This window comes from Leopardus geoffroyi, chromosome C2 (genome assembly GCF_018350155.1).
Source record: "Leopardus geoffroyi isolate Oge1 chromosome C2, O.geoffroyi_Oge1_pat1.0, whole genome shotgun sequence".
Lineage (NCBI taxonomy): Eukaryota > Metazoa > Chordata > Mammalia > Carnivora > Felidae > Leopardus > Leopardus geoffroyi.
Window position 1 is genome coordinate 138,906,756 of NC_059333.1, and position 22,846 is coordinate 138,929,601.

Genomic DNA, 22,846 nt, shown 5'->3' on the forward strand with positions numbered 1-22,846 from the left:
CAGAGTTTATTCCCTTGACTTTTACTCTAGGTTTTAACGTGGAATTAGGTTTCGATTAAATTCTTTGGGCCTTTATATTCAAATAACTCAGAGGTACTTCAAAGAAATAACTAATTAAAATTCACATTTTTGTTAAGAAAATGAGATTGTTGAAATAGTTCCACCAACATTGCTTCATTTGCTTCTGTCAAGAATCTCATTAAATAGGCACAGTAAATAGAATAATGCCACAAAAGAAATTAGGGGGAACTGAAAACAAAGTAGCAACAGAAGAATAAGTCCTAGTTTAGGAAGATCTTCCTCTCAGAATAACATTTCTATCTTTCTCTACATGTTCAAACAGGACCTTATAAATGTTCCAGGGTGCCTGGGTAGCTCAGTTGGTTGAGCGTCAGAATTCAGCTCAGGCCATAATCTTCTGGTTTGTGGGTTTGAGCCTCACATGGTCCTGCCTGCTGTCAGCCTGTCTGTGCAGAGCCTGCTTTGGATCCTCTGTTTCCCCCTCTCTCTCTACCCCTCCTCCTCTGGCACATGTGCTCTCTCTCTCAAAAAATAAATAAAATATTTAAAAAAATAAAAAACATTTCAAAGCTACATAGTAATTGTGAGTTATAAGTGTGTGTATTATATAGACACATAGCTTCATTGTGTTATTTACATAAACATTCCTCAGTTGGAAAGAGTTGTATTCACAATAGGTTTTACCTAAAGAAATCAAGTGTTAGATGCTGGAATAGCATCCCCAGAAATATAAAAGCAGGCAAAAAAGGGTTTTTGCTTATTTGTTTGTTTGTTTAGATCAATGGTTAGTGGTAAAAATTCATGCTTCTTTTCTTACCCCCTTGGTTCTGAAAAGCAATTCTTTACAGAGAAGGCATACTCATTGCAATGAGTATTAAGGAGGAGATAAGTATTTTTAATTTCTTCCTTTAGACCACCAACTCAAGTAGTCTGCTAACACATTAAACTATAAAAGGAGAGAGACGGTGGTTAAAACATGACTTAAGAAGCCTGCTGTGAACCCACATGCTAGTTTTTAAAATATATTTAACATTCTAAAAGGAAAATCCAGAACAAAATGTAACTAGTAGAGGTTTTAACTTAATCTGAGCTATATTTACTCATGTATAAATGCAGACCTATTCGATCATGTGTGTGAAGACGGGTCTCTCAGGAGATGATGTGACTCAACAGTGAGCCTCCTGGGAAGACTCACCTCACAGGGTCTAGAAGTCAACCATTTGGGGAATAATGAAGGGAAAGAGGGACTCTCAACTTCCATCTATTTAGATACAACTAATGTAATTTAGTTATAGCTATTTTTAACACTTCTGTCTTTTAACTTTTACACTAGATTTAAAAAATGATTAACCACTACTGTTATGGTACGTCAGTATTGTTTTTGTCTATATATTACTGTTAGCAATGACTTTCATACTATCTTACGCTCATATTGCTGATTAGCAACCTTTGATGCAACCTGAAGAGTTCTCTTTAGCATTTCTTGGAAGGCACAGCTAGGGGTGATGAACTCCTTCGGCTTTTATTTGTCTTTATCTAACCCCTTCATTTTTGAAGGACAGATTTTCAAGGTATAGTAGCTTAGTTGGCAGGTTTTTTTTTTTTTTTTTTTTCTCTCAGTACATTGACTATATCATTCTATTGTCCTCTGGCCTTGTGCTGAAATAACCACTAATAATCTTATGGGGGCTTCCTTGTATACAGCAAGTCACTTTTCTCTTAGATGCTTTCAGCATTCTCTCTTTAACTTTTGACAATTTTATTATAATTATTATAATGTGTTTCCACATGGGTCTCTGGGTCCATCTACCATATGGCCCAGGAGTCCCACTTGTGAGTATACACTCAAAGGAAATGAAATCAGTATCTCAAAGAGATATCTATACCCCATGTTCATTTCAGAATTATTCAAGATAGACAAGATATGGAAACAACCTAAGTGTCTCTACACAGATGAATGAATAAAAAAATATGGTGTCTGTGTATGTGTCTGGATATACATATACAATGGGATATGTGTGGATATAAATATATAATATTATTTAGCTTTAAAAAATAAGCAAGTCCTGCTATTTGAGACAACATGGATGAACCTGGAGGATAGTATGTTAAGTGAATTAAACCAGACACAGACAAACGCAGTTGGCTCTTGAACAACCTAAGGATTAGGGGTGCCAACCCTCTGTGCAGTCAAAAACCTCTGTATAACTTTTGGCTTCCCCAAACTTAACAACTAATAGCCTACTATTACCAATAACATAACATAACATGAACTGTTGGCTAACATGTTTTATGTGTTATGTGTATTGTATACTGTATTCCTACAATAAAGTAAACTACAGAAAGGAAAAGGTTATTTAGAAAATCATAAGGAGGAGAAAATACATTTATAGTACTATATTATAAAAAATCCAGGGTGCCTGGGTGGTTCAGTCGGTTAAGCATCCAACTTCAGCCCAGGTCATGATCTCATGGTTCATAGGTTCAAGCCCCACACCAGGCTCTGTGGTGACAGCTCAGAGCCTGGAGCCTGCTTCAGATTCCATGTCTCCCTCTATCTCTGCCCCTGCCCCATTCACATGCTCTCTCTCAAAGATAAAAACAAACATTAAAAAAAAAATTTTAATCCACATATAAGTAGACCTGCACAATTCAAAACTTTGTTGTTGAAGGGTCAACTGTATGGTAGATCTCATATATGTAATCTAAAAAAGAAGAACTCATAATAACAGAGAGTAGAATTGTGGTTACCAGGAGCTGGGGGGGGGGCTGGAAATTGGGATATGATGGTGAAAGGTACAAATGTTTTGTCATATGGGATAAATTCTGGATATCTAATATATAACAGTGACAGCAATTAACAATAATATATTGTATACTTGAAATTTTCTGAGATTATATCTTAAATTAAATCTACACAAAAGGATATCCACATGGAACTGATGGATAAGGTACTTAGCTTGGTTGTGGCCATCTTTTCAGTATATATATCAAATTGAATACCTTAATATATTCAATTTCTATATGTTAAAGAAAGCTCAATAAAGTTGTCTTTAAGAAAAAAAAAAGAGTGATTCTCAGATTGGCCTAAGCCCCAACCCACATGGACTTCTAGGGACAGAATCTATGAATTAAAAAATAAAATAAAAATCTTCTAATTTTGATTTCCTATTTATGTCAATATAAACATGATGTCTCAACTGTGAATCTGTTGAGGCCATGGAATCTCCTGGGGCCATGGAAAATGTTGAAGAGGACATCATAAGTCATTGGCATGACTGGCAGTTTCATTGGGCTAGGCATCTTTGGAGAGATTTGGTGGTAGGGTTGGAACATCACAGGTCATTTGGGCAAGCTGACTAACAGGGGTAGCACTATGCTGGCAGCAGAATATGACTTTTCTACAATGAAAGAGAGGAAGAAAGTAGGAAAATACCTAATATCAGGTGGAAATCAAGAATATCATGTTCTCAAATACCTGTAAGAGAGGCAGCTCTTGGCCTCTCTTAGATACTGTGGGTTGATGAGATGAACAATTAGGGTTTAAATAGGGATTACAATATCTACAGTTGATGGATTACATATATATTGAGTTTATAAGGTAACTCAAACTAAATTTCGATGTGTGTATTACCCAGAGGTCTCTAGAGAAGCAGAACCAACAGGATCTGTAGATAGGTAAAGAGAGAGATTTTACTTTAAAGAACTGCCTTATGGGATTGCAGAGGCCTAGTGAGGCCACGATCTGATGGGAGAGACTAGCAGGCTAGAGACTCAGGAAAGAGTTGTAGTTCTAGTTGAAAGGCCATCTGCTGGCAGAATCCCTTCTTGCTTGGGAGAGGTCAGTCTTTGTTTCATTAAGGCCTTCAACTGATTGGATGAGGCCCACCCACATTATGTTACACTTTACTCAGTCTACAGATTTCAGTGTTAATGTCATCCAAAAATCACCTTCACAGAAACATCCAGAATAATATTTGACTAAATATCTTTTCTCCTTGGCCTAACCAAGTTGGCAAACAAGTTAACCATCAAAATGGGAAATATATGTAGCTTCTGATTTCTTATTAAAGAACTTTTCTCATAACTCTTTCTACCAAATAAGCTACAGAAATTCAATTTTCTTCATTCAGTAACTTAAAAATCTCTTTGGGTAATTCTTTGAGACAAACGCTTAGTACTTGTTATCCTCTGCTCTATCCTAACATAACTCAAGAGTTATTTTACCTCTATTGAAAACAAGAGCTTGTTTTATCTCACTACACCAAGGAAAATAATGTTATCTGTATTTGTTTTCTGTTGTTGCTATAACAGGTTACCATAAACTTGGTGACTTAAGCAGAATAATTTGTGCTTTCACTGCTGTATCTCCTCTGACTCTGATCTTCCTACTTCCTTCCTACAAAAGCCTTGTCATTACATTTGTCTTACTCACATAATCCAGAATATTCTCTGCATCTCAAGATTATTAACTTAATCACATCTTCGAAGTCTCCTTTACCAGGTAAGGTAACATATTCACAGCTCTCAAGGATTAGGATGTGGACATTTTAGGGGTGATATTATTTTGCCTACCACAGAAAATCATTCTGCATGTAAGGTCCTTGTACTATTTTCTGAACCCACTGGTCATGAATACAGAGATGTGATGGAGATCTGCACTGGCTCACAAGAACCAATTCCATGTATTTCTTTCCTACTCTGTGTTCTGTGATGTCACATTAGTAGCTTGAAACTGGCCATGGTGGGAAAGAGGTGATTGTTACAAATCGTGGCTTTGATTTTTACAGAGCCAGGTGTTAAATATTTACTATATTCCATTGTATAACATCATTTTCTATATGGTTGTTGGTCTCCTTGTTGAATACCAATCTGTAGAGAGTAAGCCACATCCCCTTTTCTAATTGAGCCCCATTTCTATTCTCCTTGGTACCATAGTACCCCGTTGGTTCAGGTGGGACTCTCTTTACTTGCTGGAATTAGTGGTCTGGTCTGTAGCCAATGCCCACAGAGCTAGGTCTGTCCTGAATCTATAATCCCATCAGGCAAGCTCACAGCCAACGCCAGCTTCATGGCCCTATGACCCGTGCTGGCACACAGAGCCCCATACTCACAATGGTTTAATGCTACACTATAAGCATCTTGAATTTCTTAATGGATTTTGAACAAGTGACAACACAGTGTCATTTTGCACTGATCCCTGAAATTTATGTGGCGATTTCTGTTCATGGCCAGCATCCTCAGCTATACATTAACAGAAATGCCTGAATACCTTTTGTCTCCACACCATATGGGAGGTGTAGCAGAGTTACAATACCTAAAAGTGCTAATCATACTTGTTCTCTCTCTGTATTGATTCAAATGTTTGGGTAATTCAGTTACTTTCAGTTTTAATATCATCTTGCAGGTCAATCTCTGTTTCCTCTGTCCCTGTGCAAGAAGACTTTGGTACTAGAGCAAGTCTCATGTGAACAAATTTGCAGTGACGGTGATCTCTGGCCTCATGATGATGGTCCTTGAGAATATACTGATAGTGACTGGGGTGCAGTTGGGTGAGTACCCATCTGAGGGTATTCTACAATGGATGCTGCTAAAGTCCTGTTTTTATGACCAAAACTCATTTCATTTCTATCTAGAAGAGGAATGAGGGTATCTGCCTGGTTAAGCTGACGTTACACTGATTCATGTTAATGCTGCAAGCCACTATGAGTCTCTGTTACATCATCAAACCAAACACAAGTGTAGGATGTGAGCATTCCTTGACTCTCACCATGCCAGACCCCACAGCAACTCAGCGATGTATGACTTTACCATGTAGAGACATTGGGAAATATCTGAGTCTCTCCTCCCATTGGGAGAGAACTGAGCAAAGCTCTGGTGTGCAGCTTAAGCCCTCGTTTTCTCATCTCTTTACTTGGCACAAACTCACAAAAATATAACTATTCTGGAGTGAGTTCTAAATGAAGTAAGAACCAAGGTACTCCTTTAAGCCTTGATGTTTCTATAAACAACTCTAATATATCTTACCTCTCTGGGACTTCTTGGCTCACTTCCAATTTTCCCCTGTATCTACCCTGCTTCTTTAATGTTAACACTTCCCTAAATCACATATGATAAACAAATATCCAGTATTGTTCATAATAGTAAACAACTCAAAAATATTTTATATCACTTTATTCTTCTTTAAAGTCCTTCAACTGTTGGATTGTAAGGCTATAGCCACCTCCCAAGGAGACAAAGAGCACTCCTCTTCCAGTGATGTTAAAAGAAATATGTTGTTTGGTTTATACTACTTTATTGTAATTGAACCTCAGAGAAATTGTTACGGCATATGATACTTGGTGGTGGGCTTTCATATTAAGTTACTGAATGCAGTCATTCAACAGTGTATCAAGGAAGAGACATTTTTAAGTATCATGAAGTAAGTCAGTCAACCTTATTCTGTGATAACAATGACAATATCGTTGACAGTTTGATAAAGAAATCACTTTGGGATCAGATATATTAAATGTAGGGGTCTCCACTTTGATTTTTTAAATTTTCAATTCAGAAACACAACATAATTAAAATGGGTCCCGATGCTTATTAGACTGAAAATATTGAACACTATTAAGATGTTTCTGGAACTAAAGAAAAATTTTAAGGAAATTCCATTTAAGAAGGCAAAATATTTTATGAAAGAAGAAATAAAAATCTGATCACAGATTACAAACACTGTGACATTTTCATTAGTCAAGTTAGCAAATGGGATCATTGACTAGGTGAGTAAATAAAATGTATCTGACAGGATTATCATAAATTAATATTTATTGAGTACCTATAAGGTGTGTTAGGTGGTTCTGACTCCATTCTAATTTATTATCTCAAAGTTCGACCTCTAGACTAAAAGATTCAAATAATAAAGAGAAAACATTTCACTACTCATAAAATTATAATTTTTCAGCATTAAAAATGAATTTTGAGATTAGTAACTAAATATAAACTTAAACTTCTTACTGTCGTGATAAAAAAAATGATGGTAGCAGTGGTTCCTCAACTGTTTTTGAAATGAAATAAAAATAATATATTTTGTGAACATTTTTCAATCTGGGTTTCTTTTACGTTTAATAATGGATGAATTAAACGTAAAGAAAGGTAACAGTATTCAAAAGAGTATTCACCCAGCCCAGGGTACAAATCAATTTATCAAGTATAAGCCGTGAAATTTACACAGGAGATGAAAAGAAAACTACTAAGACCTCTTGTCTCAGTAACTCTCCCATGCTCAAGAACATCCTCAAGATAGGGACACCAGCACATATGTGTCTGGTAAAGATAAAATGTAGAAGCGACAGGACCGAATACCCACCATCAACAAATATTGATAACGGCACAAGAAGTATTTTCAGGTGAACTGTAAATGTATTTCTAGGAGAAAAATAATTACCACCATATGAAGACAATACTCTCAACAAGTGAAGATGTAACAAGAACAACAAGAACAAAAAAAACAAACAAACAAAACATACAAAATATTGCTGAAGGAAGTAGTTTGGGATAAAGTATATATACCTGGACACTCTTTTATGATTAAGTTGCAAAATGTCATGGTCAGGATGCCAAACGACAGAGCAAGACCAGATGCAGACTGTGGTGTGCATAACCTTCCTGCCCCTGCACAGATGGATTATCTGTTCCTCAAATTACCTACAACGCTCAGGACCCACTCACAACCACCGGAGCTAGATTTAGAGGGAGATAGCCATTTGGTTTCATGACTTGTAGATCTGTGAGAGTCCCTGAAACACGGCTGAAAATATAACAAGAAAACACTTTGATTAGTCTCTTGGGTTTGCAATTCATCTTTCCCCAGCACATGTTAAAATAAAAACAGATGGTCACTAAAATGTCTCTATAGCGGAGTTTTCGCTGCTGAATGAAGTATGTAAATTAGGCCATGACCGTCTCATTGCTCTTCCTCTTTCTTTCCCTCTTACTGATTTTCGATTTCTCCTAACTAAATGTGACTGGAGAATCCCAACTAAAGGACTTGGAATGTATACTCGGTGGATTTGAATTTTTAACGAAAACAGGGTGAGTCTGAATCACGTGTTCTAAAGACCAACAGCTAAAGAAACATCGTCTTAAGCTCTCAAAATCTGACTCGGCTTTTCCTACTTGGCCGAAATAATTTCTCAAAGATGCCTGCCATTTCGCAGTTTGCAGATCTCCAATATAGGCTGTCTTTCTCGAGTTCTCTGAAAAAAGCCTTCAGCACCCACTGGTGAACCATATTCTTTTTCTGAAACTCTGTCCTCCTTTGACTTCCGAATCCTTCTCTCTCCTCCTTTGACTTCTAATCCTAGAGCAATCTTAGTTGTTCTCCAGGCTTGAGAGGTGATGTGGCATCACGAACACGGGCACGGACTCTGAAGCCAGCTTGCCAGGGTTTGGAGTCTGACTCCACCTCTCTCTAGCGAGGTGACCTTGAGCAAATTACTTTCTTTGTCTCAGTTTACCTATCTACATAATGGACACTAATAAAGTCGAGTAGCTCACCAAATTATGATTACATATACAAAGAATTATTCAAATAATACCTAGAACAAAGTTAATGGACAACACATGTTGCTCATTACTTATATTTCTGACACTTTCATTACCTTCTTAGGCTACACTTTCTCTTCCTCTGACAAGAATTAAATTATAAGAGTCCTTTCCTTTTTCTTCTTTCTTTTGGTTATTTTATAACTCCTTCGGCTATAGCTCTTCTATCAGTGAGATAAAACTCCATTTGGTAGCTAAAACTGAACACATACATAGGTCAAATTATTATCTTTGCTACCCACCCTCCAACCAGATTTTCTCTGTTCAATCTTAACATCAACCACACTATTCTAAACTGATGGAACAACACTCGCAGAGCATACAAACAGGGTTCTAATCTAGAATCGTGTTAATTCCTCATTTAAACCGTATTCAGTACTTTATTTCTCCTGCTTGTTGTATATGTTGCGCCAATTTTCTTTGTTAGAAGATTGTAATCTTTTTCGGAATTGGGAAATATTAATTATTTCTCAGAATTACTATTGCATACACAAGTGTTTAATGTATGTCACGGAAGTTAAATATTCTTATATTAATTCTGCTTTTATTCTTCTCCTTTTGAAACAATAGTTGCTTTATCTCTTAGGCATTGACTAGTTCATACACTCCTCTATATTTCTATACTTGGATTTACTCATTGAAATAAAATCTTAGGGGCGCCTGAGTGGCGCAGTCGGTTAAGCGTCCGACTTCAGCCAGGTCCCGATCTCGCGGTCCGGGAGTTCGAGCCCCGCGTCGGGCTCTGGGCTGGTGGCTCAGAGCCTGGAGCCTGTTTCCGATTCTGTGTCTCCCTCTCTCTCTGCCCCTCCCCCGTTCATGCTCTGTCTCTCTCTGTCCCAAAAATAAATAAACGTTGAAAAAAAAAAAAGAAATAAAATCTTACAGGAAAATCACATGTGTTTTTCCATCACATATTTCCTCTGAAGTAAAATCTGGAACCGAAATTTATGTTCATGTTTTCTCTCCTCCAAAGCTTGCCAAATTTTAAGTGAGTAGTAAATATGTCTTGCTCATATCTTTGAAATTTTTTTTAACGTTTGTTTATTTTTGAGAGAGAGGGACGGAGAGACAGAGTGTGAGCTGGGGAGGGGCAGAGAGAGGGAGACACAGAATCCAAAGCAGGCCCCAGGCTCTCAGCCCGAGGCAGGGCTTCAATTCATAAACCTTGAGATCAAGACCTGAGCTGAAGTCAGACGCTCAACAGACTGAGCCACCCAGGTGCCGCAATCTTACTCACATCTTTGATTTCTACACCGTCCCTGATACAAGTGGTTGGAAATGGCCATGCATATGTAATCTGTACCTTGCCTTTCTACCTGTATGCACAGGGTCAACTTCAAACTGGATAGTCTTGACACCTATTTCAGTTTCCCAAGAATCTAACCTTATATAAAATATCAGCAAACACAAGTGTCTTTACTGAAGATTCCACAGGTGAGATGTAAGAGGGAATTACAGCACACAATACCAAGTTGACAGGTTAAAAGTCCATACTGGATATATTTGTTCCCTCTATCCTCTCTTATCCCTGGCTCCATGAAGACATTCACTTTCTGACCTGTCTGCCTCCTAGTCTCCAGACTTGTTTGCTCTCCACTTTTTTAAAGTTTATTTATTTATTTAGAGACAGAAACTGCATGAGCAGGGAGGGGGGGGGGGGAGGAGAAGAGAGAATCCCAAACAGGCTGTCTGTACTGTCAGCACAGAGCCAACACAGAACTCGAAATCACAAACCCGTAAGATCACGGCCTGAGCTGAAACCAAGACTTAGCGCTTCACCGACTGAGCCACCCAGGCGCCCCTCCACTTTTCTACAATTAGGCTGGGCAGGTCAGTTATATCTCATTTCTAACTACAAAGCAACCTAAGTAATTTTATCATAATGTTCATCAAACAGCCCCACCTTTAAGGCTATTTCGGATTAATCTTAGGGGTATTCTGAAGTTTTGTTGGAAACCGAAGTTATAAGGCATTTTTCCCTAACTCTATGTGTTTCCATATTTGTGTTTAGATTCAGGGATTTACCTAATTTTCATCACATTTTTGTTACCTTTCAGAACTTCCCATTTTACTCTTCTTCACTGTGCAGTGTTGCTATGGATTTGTGTTCTCAAATTTCTTGGGTCACATCATTGTAATTTTGGAAACAAGGAGAGGGAATACATGTATCTGTGCTGCTACTTTTGAAAATTACTTTCTTACCTCTTATTTAAAGGCTTAATATTTTGAAAGTCTATTTAATGCATTAATCTAAAGTGCCACACACACACACACACACACACACACACACACACACACACTCCTAACACTCTTTAGTACTTCTGAGACACATGCACAAAATGATGAAGCATGCTATGCCTGGAGTGAAACTGTAGAAACTTCCCAAAGCCCATTTAAATAGGGCTGGCCTCCCAACCATTAGAGTCTCTAACCTACAGAGAACAAACTGAGGGTGGCTGGAGGAGAGGTGGGGGGGGGGGGGGATGGGCTAAAATGGGTGATGGGCATTAAGGAGGGCACTTGTTGTGATGATCACTAAGTGTTGCTTCTAAGTGATGCAACACTAAATTCTGCTTCTGAAGCCAATACTACACTATCTGTTAACTAACTTGAATTTAAATAAAATCTTGCAAGAAAAAACTAATTGGGTTGGCCCCCAACTGCAAACTAACCTGTTCAGGAACAGGAAATTCATATATAAAAACGTCCCATTCCTAGTACATACTAGCTCTGTTACCATGGGCAAATTACTTTTAGAGGAAACAGAAAAAGGAAATAGGAAAATATTTTTAAACATCTATACTTTCAAACGTAAAGTAGAAGTGATTATTTTCCTAAGACTGGAGAATAGAGACACTAGAACTGGAAGATATTGCTGTGGAAGTGGTTAGTGACTGAAAGGGACAAAAGGTGAGAAAACAAGAAGTAGTTTGAGCTGTGCTAAACAGAGTTGATGTTCAGTCGCACAAATAAATTATTCTGCACCCTCAATTTATGAGGCCCCCAGTTCTTCAAACCTCCCCAGACAGACACACACAGAAAATCACCAAAGGAAATCTCTTAGATCTCAAATAGAATAAACTCTATTCTCAGGTTAAACAGCATGCATTTGATTTATTCATTTTTTTTCTTAAGGCTTCTCTTAAGGGCCATTTCACCGATTTTTTCATGGATAACACCAGTCATGAAGAACTAGAATATATTTCTTGGGCACAGTCTCCTACTGGGGTGCTCTTCAGACAGGAGTGATATTAGATCATGAGCCTCAGGTTGTAAAACATCGCCATCATCATCCTAGTAAAGAAAGGGTTTTCTAAGAGATACATATTGGATAAAGAAATCTCTGTGTTGGCAAAAATGCTCCTGTTCAATGAAATTAATGTTAAGTCCAGGTGAAGCAAGGAGCTAGTTGCCTGAACTCCATCTGTTTGAAATGGTCAACATGTTTTCCTTTAATGAAGAAAAAAAAGTTGATAACCAAAGCCAAAAACCTACTCAAAATCTGAACATGGTAATACTAGCATTTGTCACTTCCTCCCATATTTTAATCCTTCAATGCTAAAAAAAGACACTTAGATCACTCAAACAAGAACAAAATGCCTATTACATAATGTTGGACAATTTAATAGATTTTTTTCATTGCCTCCCTCCCCCACCTAGGCTGAAACTTCTAAGGGATATGACTAAGAAAAGTTTGAGAAAAGCAGTACTCCTTGCTGCCATGTCACACTATGTCATATGCTAATATGGCTAAGATAATATTAAGAAAGCAGTTATCACTATTTAATAAAATGACCCCAAAAGGCATCACTAAGAGTTCACAAATGTACTAGTAAGTTCTAACTAGTCTACAGACATTCTACAAAAGCACAGATAGTGCGGGGAAATCAAAACGTAAAGTAAATTTTTATGTAAATGAAGAATGTATCATAAAATCAAGCCTGAAGGAACAGAAAATTCCATGAAGCTATTTTGCTTTTATTAACTACCCATGTTGCAAAAGAGCACTCCTCTTGTAAACTGAAAATCCAATGATACCTTAAGCCTCATCAGAGACAATCAAAGGAAAGAGAAAAGAGAATAGATCAGTGAGAGCTCAAAAGCCAAATTTTATTTAGCTTTTATGTTAAATAAAAGAAAATTTAATGCTAACAGGATGGATAACAGTGACAATATTCTAGATTTATGTGCTACAAAACAACGAGCACCGAAAGACTCTAGCATACTATTAGATAAAACTGAATTATTTGATAGCACTTTCAACCCAATAAAAATGGAAAACCGGGCTTAATAAAATAACTCAAATATGACAAAGGTATTATGAATAAAGTAAAGTTGTCACAATAGGTCAACTTGTTACTCAATCCTTCAACAAGCTTTAACAACAACTTAACCATGGTGAGCACATGAAAATGAATTAAATTAGTTGGCCATAGAGACTTTAAATATCCTGAAGGGTTTATCCTTTGTTACATGTATTCCAAAATGCTCTTGTGAATCCAAGGAGCATGCTTATGCTAATCTTCAAATTTCTGTTTTTAGATAAAAGTATACTTTTACCTCAGTATACTTAGTATACTCATAGTATACTTAATTTTAATACTTAACTTTTTACTTATAACATAATAAAAACCTTATTAAGGTGTTTCCATTATAGAATATATCGCTTAGTTAGAAAACAAAACGTCAAATGCGAGCAAAATCTCAACATTTAGCCAGAAATCTCAACTCCGTTACTAATTTCTTTAGGGGAATTTTAAAATATGCATTCATAAGAAGGTAGTGGTACGCAAACACCATCATATTATAATACACATAATATTGTACATCTAATATTGCTGACTCGTATTTATTTGCATACCTGATAGAACTGTGAGAATTTAGAAGAAATTACCTTTGTAGGACTCCTGGCAATTTTTATTTCAATTTGTACATTTATGAATAGCCCAGATGGGAAAATTTTATTTTTATCATCAGAAAAATAATAGTTATTCGCAAAACTTAATTTCTGAGTAAATACAAAATTAGAGATGTTTTCCAAAGAGAACATTAGTAAGCCATGCAGTTTGTACTGGAATTTCTTTAGCTTATAGTTTTCATGAGAGCGTGAAGCATGGAATCTCTGGAATATGAGAAAGTCGACACATTTAAGCACCTTTTAACTACAGAATGCCCTTTTACCACTTCCATATCTCACCTCATCTTCAAAAATGTGCAACAAAAAGAAATGTATTTCTGGAATACAAGTGAATATATAGTAATAAATTATAAAACGACCTATTGACATGACTCTATTCAAAATATTCCACAATATATTTTCAGCAGTTAGATTTGGTAAAGAGAATTCAAGGAATTATCAGATTTGTTGTAATAATGTAAGCTTAAGTGCTTTAAAAAATAACATAACTCTAAAACATAAGAATACACCTAAATGTATGACATAATTGTGTTGACAACAGAATATACATTTACCAGGGAGATTTGTAAGTTGATGATAAAGGAGACATAGGCAACTTTATGGATAGAGTTAATTGGCAAGTCTCTTAGTCCCTTTGATTCTTGGCTACCTTATTTATAAAATGGAAGTAATAATGCATGCTTTGCAAATGTGTTGATTGGAGTTGAAAAGAAGATATATATAAGATACCTGGAACAATAAATACTATTTCACTTTTTGTTCCCATTCCATTTTTTTATGACAAAGCTTATTATATACAGGCACCAAATAGACAATACAGATGGGAGAAAGTGTTAAGTTTAGTTGTTTTTGCACAATGAAGTGTATTACTTATTAAGACACAAAAATTATTGATGGTGTCTTAGATTTCCGGAAAGTAGAGTCAGATGATTTTGTGGGTGAGCGCTGAACAAGGGGCCTAGACCTGTGAGGGACAAGGAGAGCAGGACTGAGTCAGGGATGGGGGGAAACTGTGATAGAACCACCACTCTGAAGCTGGAACAGCCTTTCAGAGTTATCTGCCCACTTTTGAGGCAAGGAGCTGGGACTTTTTGCAGGATGCCCCCAAGAAGGGGACAAGTTCAGGAGAGGTAGCTCCCTTTGGCTGAGGGCATGCTTAGGGACGAACCAAGCAGGCAGTACTCCCAGCTCAGCAGGAGGGACCTTGGCGACTCAGGACAGCGTGCACGGTAGGTGGCAAACACATACTCTATATAACTAACTTCCTCAGAGTACAGCATTGGCATAAATTAAAGTTAGGTCTTACCTGTGGAGACAGTGGCCTATTAATTAATTCATTGACATAATACATTTTCTCTCTGTGATCTTCAGATGATCATTTTCCCTAATAAGTGAGATGACATGAGAAATGCCACAGTTTGCTCAGAAATAGAAAAACCAAATTTTAGATAGGGTGATTGTCTATCTTGTTCACTCTTGTTCTCTGTAGTGTGTATGAGGATATGCCTTTAGGCATATAATTATACAATGTTCTACATATATTAAAGACAGAAATGAAAGCATACTTTTCTCCACTTAGACAAGCCCAAATGAAAATAATAATTAGTTCCATGTCTATTGTGTATTTTTATTTGCATCCTTAAAAGTAAACCAGTTAGGTACAAGGGTTGGATGAATTTAGGTAAGCATCTATATTATCATATTTCTTTCTTGGCACGATTGTATTTAATTATTCCCATTTGAAATCAGGACTGAAGATTTTCTAAGATGGAAGCAGTTTATAGCAGCCAATGTGCAAGTGTGCACATTCAAGAAGAAGAATCAAACAATTCTCCTATCTTTCTCTGAATAAAAATGATAATGTTCTTGACTAAGAATTTCTAGGATCCGTTATTCTTAGGATTTCCATTTGAAGCTTGGTTTCTCTGTGGTAAAGGAATAGCCATTAATAGATACATAAGGCTTGGAATTGGGCTCCTTTCTTATTACGAACAAGTCTAAAAGAGTACACTTTTAAAGTGGGGAGACAGGGGAATATGTGTAAGAAATAATATGTTTGCGTATTAATGTAAGGTCCTAGAACTCAGTTGTGAATTTGATTGCCTGTAGTCAGATCCACCTGCAGATAAAGGGGAGGGCTGCTCCCAAGTGTAATTCCGGCCCAAACTAATAAGACCTAACCCAAGTATTCTCAGTAACTCATGGTTGTTTTTAATAACTTTTACTAGATAGAGCCTTGGAAAAAATTATATAAATAGAAAATGTAGCAAATCATTTTGTTAAGTACCATATTGGTCAATGCGTTGTTGGAAATACGGAAAAATATGATTTTTTTTAACGTTCTCTTAAACTGATTTCTCTCTTTGAATAAAGAAAGGCACTGTTTCTACAGAATATTTATTCTGAGGGGGCAAGTAGACTTCAGAAACACACGTATGTAAATGACTAAAACCTGAGTTGTATCACTAGTTTGACGTTCATCACACTATTTAATCGATGTTATCCCTAATTTCCACATTTACAATAGGAAGATAATGGCAATCTCCCTGTGGTTGTAATGAAAAATGAAATAGGAAAATGTACATGAAGGCTTTACCACAATGCTAGCCCATAATAAATGCACTGATAAAAACATTAAAATAATCAATTTGACGGTATTCCTTCCTAAGTATTATTATTTGAAAATCTTTGAGCATTCTAAATTTTGTCTGGGACTGGCTCTAATTTGAGTTCATAAGCCAGGCATGATTTTTGTCCTCGTTTCTTTCTATGATACCATTTATTATTCCTCCAAAAGACGTTTGTAAATATTAAGGTAGGTGAAGTAAAATATCAAAGCTGCCACCATTATCTCCAAACAATAGAGACTTAAAGAACAACAACTTGGAATTGAATGCCATTGCTCAAAAAGGTTTGACCTAAATGTAAGTATAAGATTAAGATGTTCAAAATAGAGGCTGTGAAATATATATTTTACACATGACTTACCAATTCATCTTATGCCTAAAGAATTTAGTAGTTCTCAATTTTTCTAAACAACTATTTTTGCTTTTTACATGTCTTTGACCAATAATACCCATGACTAACTCTTTGTCATACAACAGAAAGAGAAATGTGGAGTCCTATTAGAATATTTTAGCTTAGTCATACTATATAACACAAAGAAAGGCAAATAATTTCCATTTTTAAAATGTACTTTTTTCATCTCATTATTTGGTAACCTTGAAGCAAACTACAACTTCATATCAAGCAATCTTTATGATGGTGGTGCCTAGGTGGCTCAGTCGGTTGAGCACCCAACTCTTAATTTCGGCTCAGGTCATGATCTCACAGTTCCTAAGATCAATCCCTGCATTGGCTCTAACAGTGCAGAGCCTACTTGGGATTCTCTCTCTCCTTTCTCTCTGCCCATCCCACAGCTCACTCTCTCTCTCTCAAAATAAACAAATAAACATTGTTTTAAAAACTCATGATGTCAAACATTGGAACAAATGAAAATTCAGTCTCATTTTTACATATCATTAAAATTAGGTAAAATATACCTTATTTGTCAAACATAAAGCATTCAACAAGAATACAATACTGTAACATTTTGTTGTTGCTATAGTTTTAGGTCTCCAAAGGAATCCACCCCTCCTCTCCCTCACCTCTTCATGCTTTTTCCGATAAACTTGGATTTGTTTCCAAAAGTATTTTTATGCTAATTTAAAAATCTCTTTACTCCAAAACCCAACCAACATACGCTATCAAAAAGTATTCTAAAATGATTAAACAAACCATAAGTTTCGCCTAGAAAACTTAATCTGTAAGTAGTGACAGATAGTACTTTATTGTTAAAACACCTACTTGAGAAGATGTGTATTTTTCTCAAACTGCAATCTTGCTAACTTATTGAAGCCCCTAACATGCAAGAACAAACAAAAACTTTAACATTATTCTTTTAAAGGATATCCATTTCCAAAAAACTACATTAAAGGCACACATCAAGGAACTCCAATGTCGACTTTTTCAAATTATATCAGATAAATACCTTGCAGGGTCATGATCACAATCCTAATGCAATTAACTATATACAACAAAGAAAAGTTCCTCTTTACATCCAAAACACTGTGAAAGATTATTTATTTTAATGTAGTATGCCAATCAAGCTTTTATGTAATGTTCTATCTTGGTTTTAAAAATAGATTAACCCACTCTTTTATCTTTACATCTGCAGGTACACAAATAACTTAAGTCGGCGATGTAAAATGAAGAATATATTTTTAGAAAAACTTACCATTGTCATTTTTCAGCATCCCATTGCTCAGTTGTTTTAATCTCTTTTGATGTGATTTGCCATTGTAGTGGATTTGTGCTTGAGCTGCAGAATTCAGCTGAATGTTACAAACGTTGCACAAAGTGAAATTGGTGTGTTTCTTTTCTCTTTCTGGTTTTTCTTCAAAGTCATCAGGTAAAAATTCAGCCTCACTCTCTCCATCTTGTGCACTTGTGAAATCTAGGGGTGCAAAGAAATTTATGGATAGGCTGACCAAGACTTCTGAATTCTTTCACAGTACTGAATGGGTTAGCAAATGAGCACTGTTCTAGATAATAAGAATTCACATTTTTAACTTTCTCCCATTTCAGTAGGTTATTTTCATACTATCTAAAAGTGGATAGCTTCTTTAATGGAATATAAATGACAAATATTTCACTTTGTTTTTTCTATGTCAAATAGTGTGTTAAATGTCTGACAAGGGTTTAGCAGGCGTGACCTCATTCAATTATCCTAACAACAGAATAGGCACTATAGATTTTCCTGTTTCATAGCTGAGGAAACTAAGGTTTAGATCAGTTAAATAACTTGTCCAGGGTCACAGAGCAAATAAATGGTATAGGTGGGATAAGCATTCCGTTTTATTAATCTCCAAAACACAAATTATTTGTCATCTTGTTCTCCAGCATATGTTTGAGGACTGGATATTTCCCTTTAGACTCAACTAAATAACAGTCTCTTATTTTTATATTCCTTGCCAGTTATGTAAAGTCACATCTGGATGGATACATCCTACACAAACAAAAATGCTCAAACTGTTTCAATACTTAAAATTGTATATTTTACACCCGGAACACAAAAGAAATTTTGAATACCCAAGATATCTTCATAAACAGGGGGTGCAAAAAAGTGTAACTTATTAAAGGATTACAATGGAATATAGTACTTTTGGACAAATATATGCTTTGTATACTCAAATCCAAGAGAAAAGGGCCACTGACAATCCCAGGACCTCTGGCCTTATGATGGTAACAATTAACCACTGCAATACATATTTTACTATTCATTTACAAATTACTTAAAACAATGGCTCCTTTCTAAAATTTTTCTGTGCTTTCACTACATGGGACTCTGTATAACTCTTATGGCTCAGATTTGATTTCTCCGTTCTAATTTTCCAGATTCTTCAAAGATTTATTTTATTCTCTTTGAAAATATTGGCAGAGGAAAACCATTATTTTAACATCCACTTTTTTAAAATTTTATATAATGTTTATTTTTGTACATGATGTATATAATGTTTATTTTTGAGAGAGAGAGAGAGAGAAAGAGAGAGAGAGAGACAGAGCCTGCGTTGGGGAGGGGCAGAGAGTGAGGGAGTCACAGAATTTGAAGCAGGCTCCAGGCACTGAGCTGTCAGCACAGAGCCTGAAGTGTGGCTTGAACTCACCAACTGTGAGATCATAACCTGAACTGAAGTCGGAGACTTAACCGACTAAGCCACCCAGGCACCCCAATACGCATTTGTTAATTGCCCACTGTGTGGCAGGCAATCTCCTAGGTGCTGGAGATAAACTGATATGCAAGACGAGGATGGTCCTTATCATTATTCAAGTTACTAATAATGATAAGAAGGTCATGTGTTTTGGCATCAGGCATATGAGATAACAAATGCCACGATTCTTTGAACAATCAAAATTGATCCGCTAAATCAAGCCAAATACCTAATACTTGAAACTTAAAGGATTTTCAAGTATCTAATTTCCAAAAGAAGTAAAAGATTTTAAGTATATAATCCATGCTTTTGGGGGGAACTCATTTACTTAAAAATATGTTAATCTTATTGTAAAAAGGAAGTTTCATCTTGCTTACTCAGGCAGCCCCTATTACATAATACTAAGTATACAATTTAAGTGGTCATTTTTAAAAGAAAATAGATTTTGTGAAATGATTACATAATTTTAGTTAAAGCAAAATATATACTAAACATATCAGATTTTCTTATTTTTTTAAATATTTATTTATTTAAGGGAGAGAAAGATTGTGAGCAGAAGAGGGACAGAGAGTGAAGGAGAGACAGAATCCCAAGCAGGCTGTATGCTGTCAGCCCAGAAACCCAAATGGGATTCAATCCCATGATATGTGATCATGACCTGAGCTGAAATCAAGAGTCGGACGCTTAACCGACTGAACCACCCAGGCACCCCTAGCTTTTCTTATTTTATATATATATATAAAAAAAGCAATTTAAGTGTCTACCCCAGGTTGTATTCAGATTGTTTCAAAACTGTTTTTTCTAGAGCTGATTTATATTTTTACAGTCTTTTATCTCAAATATAATTAAGTAATGAAAAAAATTAAATATATGATGGTATATGTAATTACTGTGATATCGTGTAGCCAATAGAGCAGATTGGAAAAATGTACAACATGGGAAATTCTATGTAATTAAGAAAACACACACATGTAAATTTACGTGTATGTTCGTAACTATGTAAAACACAAATAAGACTTAGAATAAATGCAAGTAGTTGCTGATTACGAATGGTGAAATTAGCGTTGGTGTTTTTTTCCTTCATCTTTTCCATATTTTCAAAATTTTACATGATGACTACTGACTACATTTATTATTTACAAAAAAAAAATCAATGTACTTGAAAGAAATAAGCCAAAAAAAAAAAAAAAAAAAAAAAGAAGGAATCTGTATCCTACTAGATGAATGGTAGGTTTGTCAGAACTAGGCCAAACAATACATGAGCTCCTCTGACATATGATTTTTAATAAATATATGCATTTGTTTGGAAGGAAAACTTTTCTTCCTTGATTCACATTTCCACCTTGACACATAAAATAAGAATGTCTGCCAACAATTTATTAGGGGGAAACACTGGATAAGAAATTTTCTACCAAGGCTACGAGATTTATTTGCTTACACATAAGAGGTTCACAGATCACAAGAGAAAGTGAAGACTTTGTCACCAGAGTCAACAATTTTGCACCGGGAAGGGGAGAGGCAAGGATAACAACTCGTAAAGGAAATAGAAAGTAAGATATATTAACCATGTGGCATGAACACTAGAAAAAAGGAAATCCCAAATAAATTCTCATGCTTGGGGTGTGATAACACAAAAAATTTATAGAATCTGCGAGAAAATAGCAATGATTCAAATGGCACTCTCTATCATAGGAGGCAATATGCATAACTAATTTTTACTCCTAATATAGTAAAAGCATTTCTGGAAGGGAAATTTTGCTCATTTGAGTTTCATTGAGAAAAATTTCAGTGGTCATACATATGCTTTATGCAACTAGCTTGGAACCCAAATGATTTTATCAATTTATCCATTGTTTTCCCACCTAACCTCTATCCATGAAGACACTACGAAAGTCTGTGGCTTAATACAATAATGTGAATCTAGATTGTACCATGTGATAGCTTTAAGGATTAGAATTATCCTGGGGATGATCAGTATAGGAATTAGTCAACTGCTTGTGCGCGTGTTTTAAATTTTGTAGACAGAGAGTTTAAATTAATCCTATGATTCATAGACATAAAAGGTAGGGTACTTAAGAGAATTCATCTTTGGTAAGCTATATGAGACAATGCATCTGAGCATAACTTGAAAAAAAAGTGGAAACAATACTTTTCTGGGAGGTAGAAGGGTTCTTGATGTTGATTTATAGTACATTGCTAACCCACTTGAGAACCTTCTGAAGTAGAAGCTGGTATGTCACCACTTGTACCAAAGCACCAGCTTTTGGTGTGAAAACTGCCCTGAAAAGTGCTGATCTTTTCTTCCCCATACCACCCCCAGGGTGACAGTCCGTAACCCTGGTGCACCCAATGTTTAGTGTAACCCAACTTATTAATAACCAAAAGTTGGAGAATGGACACAAGAGCCAAATGAAGGAGCTCCCAGTGACCAAAGTTGGAACAACTAAATATTGTATTATTGGATTACATGCCAAAGTATAGAGTATTTCATATTTTAAGTATATAATGAGTACCCACTGATGAGTAAATACTGATATTAATAAGTAAATCGGGAAGAAGATGTAAACCCCCTATAAAGAAGTAATCCAAGTAATTTAAATAGTTATCCTCCCCCAGGGGGGACGGAATATAACTCTATATGCCTTAAGTGTAGACTATACTTAGTGACTTGCTTCCAAATAATAGAGTACAGAAAGAGGAAAAAAGTACAGTGGAGAAAATTGACAACCACTACCTGAGCAATGTAATCAAGGCTAACAGTGATAAGTCAGGGTGACAGCAAGTATCTTTGATATGACACGTTGAGAATGGTATTTCACCTCTGCATAGCCTCTTCACAAAAATACATAACACAACGGGGCGCCTGGGTGGCGCAGTCGGTTAAGCGTCCGACTTCAGCCAGGTCATGATCTCGCGGTCCGTGAGTTCAAGCCCCGCGTCAGGCTCTGGGCTGATGGGTCAGAGCCTGGAGCCTGTTTCCGATTCTGTGTCTCCCTCTCTCTCTGCCCCTCCCCCGTTCATGCTCTGTCTCTCTCTGTCCCAAAAAAATAAATAAAAAACGTTGAAAAAAAAAAATTAAAAAAAAAAATACACAAGTCCAAGCATGAGAAAATTTCAGACAATAACAAAATCAAGACATTCTACAAAAATACCTGACCCTTACTCCTGAAAACTGTCAAGGTCATCAAAAATAAGGAAAGTATGAGAAATCATCACACCCCAGAGGAGCCAAGGGAAATAGGAAAACTTAATGAAAGGTGGTATCCTGGATGGGGTCCAGGAAGAGAGTAATAATACTGGCTAAAAATAATAATAAAATCTAGATAAAGTATGGAGTTTCATTAATATTAATGTATTATTATTAGTCCATTAGTTGTGACAAATCACCCATAGTAATCTGTCAACAATGAAAGAAACTGGGTGGGTGGGGTATATGGGAACTCTACTAACTTGGCAACTTTTCGACAAAATTAAAACTATTTTAGGAGTGCCTGGGTGATTCAGTCGGTTAAGCATCCAACTTTGGCTCAGGTCATGATCTTGCAGTTTGTGGGTTTGAGCCCCACGTCAG

General features: G+C 36.2%; 1 protein-coding gene across 2 annotated transcripts in view; it reads right to left on the bottom strand.

The window, feature by feature from the left end:
• The window catches only part of ZNF385D (zinc finger protein 385D), an 896,556-nt gene that overhangs the window by 655,828 nt on the left and 217,882 nt on the right, over positions 1-22,846 (bottom strand). For both annotated transcript variants that reach the window (XM_045503772.1, XM_045503773.1), the window contains exon 2: positions 17,802-18,020. In XM_045503772.1, the coding sequence (XP_045359728.1) occupies positions 17,802-18,020 (219 nt within the window). The remainder of the gene's footprint in view (positions 1-17,801; positions 18,021-22,846) is intronic.